The sequence below is a fragment of the Pygocentrus nattereri genome, chromosome 2, assembly GCF_015220715.1.
Source record: "Pygocentrus nattereri isolate fPygNat1 chromosome 2, fPygNat1.pri, whole genome shotgun sequence".
Lineage (NCBI taxonomy): Eukaryota > Metazoa > Chordata > Actinopteri > Characiformes > Serrasalmidae > Pygocentrus > Pygocentrus nattereri.
In genome coordinates, this window is record NC_051212.1 from 44,911,389 (window position 1) to 44,917,371 (window position 5,983).

The window sequence follows — 5,983 nt, forward strand, 5'->3', positions numbered from 1 at the left end:
GGCTTGGATAGTCCCTTCATACAATTTTCAGTTTTATTTCAAATTTAAGTTCTTGTTATACATTACTTTGAGTATTTGTTGATCATTAAGTTTTAGCTTATGCTTGTGGTTCTACTATTATTTCTGCTTTGATCTTCCACAAAGAGAAAGCTCAGTGGAGCAGCTCCCCAGAGCAGGAGTTTCCTGTTGTAGTTTCTCATAACTGCACTCACTTCAGAGAGACTCACACTAACACACAGATCAGCATTAGAGCACTGAGAGCTTAAACACACTACTGACTCCATCTGATCACATTCACAATGAAGAGAAACCTCCTCATCATCCTCATCATCACATCAGGTACTCACTGTGAAGATGCGCTTAGAAATAATTGAAAAATGATACTTTATTAACATATCTAATATTATTTCTCTGCTATTTTTCTTTCAGGTGTGTTTGGTGCTGATGAAATCAGACCATCAAAAGATCAGGAGACTGATGTTTCTGGAAAAGAAGGAGAACCTGTTACGCTGAAATGCTCTTATGACTCAAATAGTCAATATGTCGATCTCTACTGGTACAGACAGTATCCTAACAGAGCTCTACAGTATCTACTGCTGAGAGGTGCTCGTCAGCAGAGTGGCAGTAATATTGCCGACCGCAGATTTTCATCAACTACATCCAGCTCTTCCACTGAGCTCACTCTTAGAGAACCAAGACTGGCAGATACAGCTCTCTACTACTGTGCTCTTAGAGTTGGAGCCCAGTGATACAAAGTCTCTGAGACGCTTTACAAAAACTCACGCACCTTCTGTTTGCTTTGAACACAAAGAGATCAAAGTAACATCCAAACCACAATATATTATCTGTTTTTATTCTCTCTCTGAAACCACCAAGGTTAAATTTCTGAGGAAAAACAAAAAAGTGAAAGCATGTGTGGCAGACACAGGATATAGTTTCAGCTGCTCTGTCTGACAACAAACGCAGCAAGAATCTAACACAGTAAATGTACACGGTGCCCATCGTCTTGAAATCCGTTCACATGAAGTCACTGGAGATTCATAGAAATACCAGCTGTAAATGACCTCACATCTCACTGTCCACTTATAATCAGATAGATGTTAATACCCTGTGAACTGTGGGATAATGTTGAGTATTCCAGTGATTTAACTGTTAACATCAGAGGCCAGTGAAGAATATGACACTGCTGTAAAATTCATTGACCACACCCTAACAGTGGAGTGAGGAGGGTCATCAGTTAGCCAGTCTATGAAGATACAAACCATCTGAATTTCCTGTTCTAGACTGTGTGATTTTGGCTCTATTGGTCAGTACATGTTCTCTGAACTAGAGTATCATGATACTATACTGTTCTAAGACAAACCAATGTTACTGTTAAAATACAGGTCAATTTGAAACAAAACCTCATGGAAATGATGTTATAGCCTAATTTAATAACACAGGGAAAAGATTCCAATTCATCCATGCTTCTATTTTTATTTAGGAACACAAATCATAGTACAGACAAATCATGGATGAAACAAATTCAGGGAATGTGAGGCAAGAATAATAATCTAAACATAATGAAAAATTATACCTTCATTACCTTAATCCATTTAAAATCAAAAAGTTTGGTAATATTTTGTTTTGGATTGTCCACTGTAGATTATTTGTAAGTGTGAAGTGTATATTTAAGTAACATTGAACTAAATATCTGTTAAATTCATCTGAACTTCAAGTTTAGTGTGAAAGGGTTTATTAAATCTATCCATAACCCTAAACCTAACCCTAACCTTAAGCTCAAAGCAAAACCTACACCTACTCATAACCCTTACCATAATGTTATTGATAATCAACTGAATATCACCAGAAAGTTTGTCTATGACCTGTAGAGCATGTAGGGGACCTTTAAAATAAAATGAGAACAAAGGTTCTTATGTATAAATTTGGAACATAAGACACATATTCATACAAAACCCCTTAAATTATGCTTAGGATCAACCTGTAGATGAAAAGATCAGAAGATGAAGAAATGAGGCATGACCCCAGGGATATTTACCTCCAGAAAATGATTTACAGAATATTGTTGACCACGTTTGTGTGACAGGCACTTTGTTTATTTGTTGAATACATAAATAACCCCTTGAAAATCACTGAGTTGACCTGTCCTCTAGCGCCACCATCAGGCCAAACCTTTAAATTAGAATTAATTTATCTTGAATTTTTCATACAAATCTTCTCAAATTTACTTCTCAACATTAATGACCACAAGTCTTGTTTTGGTGATGATGGATAGGACCTTTACTGTAGCGCCACCATCAGAAAAACATTCAGGTTGAGAGCACATTCATGACTCTCACAGAATGACCATGTTGATTAATGTTGGTGACTCCCCCTTTCCTCTCATAAACATATTTATTTACTTATTTTTTTATTACGTATTTTTTATTTACTATTTTTGTACTATATTTGTTTCTAGTTACTTTAAGATCTCGCTCACCCCTCCTCTTTTATTATCCGGGCTTGGGACCGGCAGTGGCAGAGTTATAGAGTTTTCTGTTTGTTTGTTTTTTATTTTTTTGTTTGTATGGGGGGGGGGGGGTAAACTTTTAGTCTTTAGAGACACACAACATGAAAACAACATGAAAATCCACCCATTTGCGAAACATTGGGAACATGATAGTAGTCAAAACATGAAACAGTTCTTTATGCCCACAGTAAAGCTGTTAGTCTGCACTACTGTACACAGGATGTGCAGAGTGTATGTGCACGCTCCTTGCAGAAAAAAATCTTTGCGTTTTGAACAGGTGATGCTGGTCGTACAATCGTTTTGGGTTGGACAGACCTGACACCTGCCACGTTTTATGATATATATCAATAATATATATATGAAATATATCAACTCAAATGTATCAACTGCACCTGCAGGTATGGTCATGTTAGGTCACAGACACTGACAGACAAGTTTTAACAGCTTGGGGTCAAATTGACCCCTGAGGACGACCAATGTGTGCAATATGTGTTCAGCACATTGAAAAAATATCATCATGACAATGTTATGCTTTATCAGTTGTCCCCATCAAATTAGGAAAAGTCATGAAATATGAAGCAAAAGAAAAAAAGTTAACTACTATTTTTTTAAATGATAAACATTGAATGGGGTCAAATTGACCCCAAGGACGATAGGAGGGTTAAAAAGGTTAAATGTTGCTGCAGTTACTCTGAGGTGCCTTAAATGTAGAACTAAATTAAGAATTAAATGCATCAGTTTACCTCAATAAATAATCCTTGATCAACAAATGACCTCAGACCTTTGCTCGGAGACGTTTACTGAGCAGTTAATGTGCAGCACAGCGAAGTGTTTCAAAGATGTTTTTCTGTCTTTGCTGGATCGGTTTTGGCTTTATTATGTCATTATAAACCACCACAGCACCGCTGAGTGAACTTGAAGTTGACAATCAAATTGGTGGCAGCTCGACTGTGACGTCATCGAAATACTATCTGTATGAAACTGCAGGCATTAGAATGTTGGGATTTGCTGCAGAATGATTGGCTAGGACAAATAGCTATAGGGAATGGCGTCATAATGGCCGTTTGTGACATCATTCGGGAAAACCTATATATTCGCCAGCAGAACATCAATTCTTGAGTACCTAACAAACTAGCACAAGATAAAGAAATTAGGCATGACAGCAGCATATTGTGAATGAATGTATCAAGGAATTCAAAGAGCATAAAAAAAGCCTGTTTCTACATCATATACCTGTATATGCATCACACTGATTATAACTATCACTCAGTTTGAAGTAAACAAAAGAGTAAAATCAAAATGAGAATACACACATCATACCATTATATGCAGTTTATGCAAAGTGTAATCCAAACCCATAAGGATCTGTTATTCTGCTCTGCTGGGGTATCAGACTCTGCACCACAGTTGAGGCAACCAATGAAATGAGAGAAAAAGTAGGTTAACTTCTTTTTAGCCTTAAAAAAAAAAGCATGAATTCCCATCAGTCTATTGTAACCCTGTAACCCATAAAATGTATATTTGAATTTCCCTTGGTCTGAGCTCAACCTTTTACAGGCAGTGTTTAGTGATGTTGCTGCTGAGATCACACTCTAGGATTGGCTGCTGTGATGCTAAATGTTTACAAGATGAAAAATACAATCTTAAAAATTACTGTGATGTGTGTGTAACAACCGTTATTATTATTGCTGAGGAGTAAGCAACTGTTTAACTGTGCTTTAGTATGCATGCATGTGAGTGTATGTAATGTGTATGAGGCTCAGTGGGAGTTGTGTCCATTGTTACATCAATTGTGGCAGTTAGATTTGAATTTGCTGTACATTCCACCATTCATTTCCTATGGAGACTAATAATGAACTGCAGACAATCACTGTATGAAAATGATATGTTAGATTGGTCTCAAAAGCACAAGCACACTATTTCTGTAAATTATGTAGTTGTGGAATAAGAAGACAATTATAAAGTACAGTAAGTTTGTCAAGCCAACTTAATAATACATTTATGTTTATTGCATACATTTTGCACAAAGTTCAGTCTCATTAAAGAGCAGGATCAGATGATTGTGACAGACTCTGGAAAGCAGAGTAAGAGTGTAAGATGAGTTCTTCAGTCAGGAGGAGGAGCTGAGTGAGTGTACAGAGTAGAGATGATCGGCACACTGCCATGCTGACATACTGAGGAGTTTAAACTCAGTGTGTGTTCTTCTCCCAGTCAGTGCTGACCACCATGATCATTTTCACTGTACTGCTGCTCTCAGCTCTTAAAGGTAAAGTTTTCAGAGAATCTGATATAAAGTTGAAAGATCACTAAAACTTATAAAGCACAGTTAAGGCTCTAAGTACAAGTAATATATTTAAAAATGGTGTTCATATTGTGGAAGAAATTGGCTGAAGCAGATAATTATATACAGTATTTTATTGATTGTTTGTGGTGCTCTTGTGTTTAAAAATAGTCCATATAATAATTGGAATGTCTACCTCTTAACATCTGGTTTATATTCTAAACAAACGACATTGTATAAGTTATTAATAGACAACATAACAACTTATAAATGACATACACAGATAGTGATTATATAGTGCGCAATGCACATCTCTACTAATCTATTTACTATTTAAGGCACAACCATTACACTCTGTTCATCTAATTTCTGGATCCCTTAGGGCACGCAGTATAATCACATACACAGATAAACTTACAGTAATGATAATGAGTTTAAATCAGAGAGAATGCATTCTGTAATTAAGTCACCAACACACCCTGACAATCCAGAAGCTCTGGATTCATTACGTTAACTCATCACACACAAACAAGCAGTTCTAAACAATAAGTCTACAAATGCAGCTGTAATCTACAAAATAATGCACCATCATTAACACAGTACTGACTCCATCTGATCATATTCACAATGAACAGAAACCTCCTCATCATCACATCAGGTAGTCACTGTGAAGACTGACTCAGACTAAGATGTTTTTTTTTTATTATTATACATTATTAAAATGTCAACTATACTTTCTTTTCTGCTTTTATTTCAGGTGTGTTTGGTGCTGATCAAATTGGACCAAATGATCAGGAGACTGATGTTTATAGAAAAGAGGGAGAATCTGTTACACTGAAATGCTCTTATGAAACAAGTAGTGAAGATGTTTATCTCTTCTGGTACAGACAGTCTCCTAACAGAGCTCTACAGTATTTACTGCTGAGAGGTGCTCGAACAAGGAGTGGCGGGGACCACACTGCAGATGATAGATTTGAGTCTACTGCAAAAAGATCATCCACTCTGCTCACTGTTGGAGAACTAAGACTGTCAGATACAGCTCTCTACTACTGTGCTCTTCAGGTTATTGGAACCCAGTGATACAAAGTCTCTGAGACACTTTACAAAAACTCACACACCTTCTGTTTGCTTTGAACACAAGGGGATCAAAGTAACATCCAAACCACAATGTATTATCTGTCATTACACTCTGT

General features: G+C 36.6%; 1 gene segment (V, D, J or C); it reads left to right on the top strand.

Annotated features, from left to right (window-relative positions):
- Positions 1-299: 299 nt before the first annotated feature.
- On the top strand, positions 300-749 carry LOC119264972. The segment is given in 2 exon segments: positions 300-339; positions 430-749. Coding segments are annotated over 2 exon segments (360 nt in total).
- Positions 750-5,983: the final 5,234 nt, after the last annotated feature.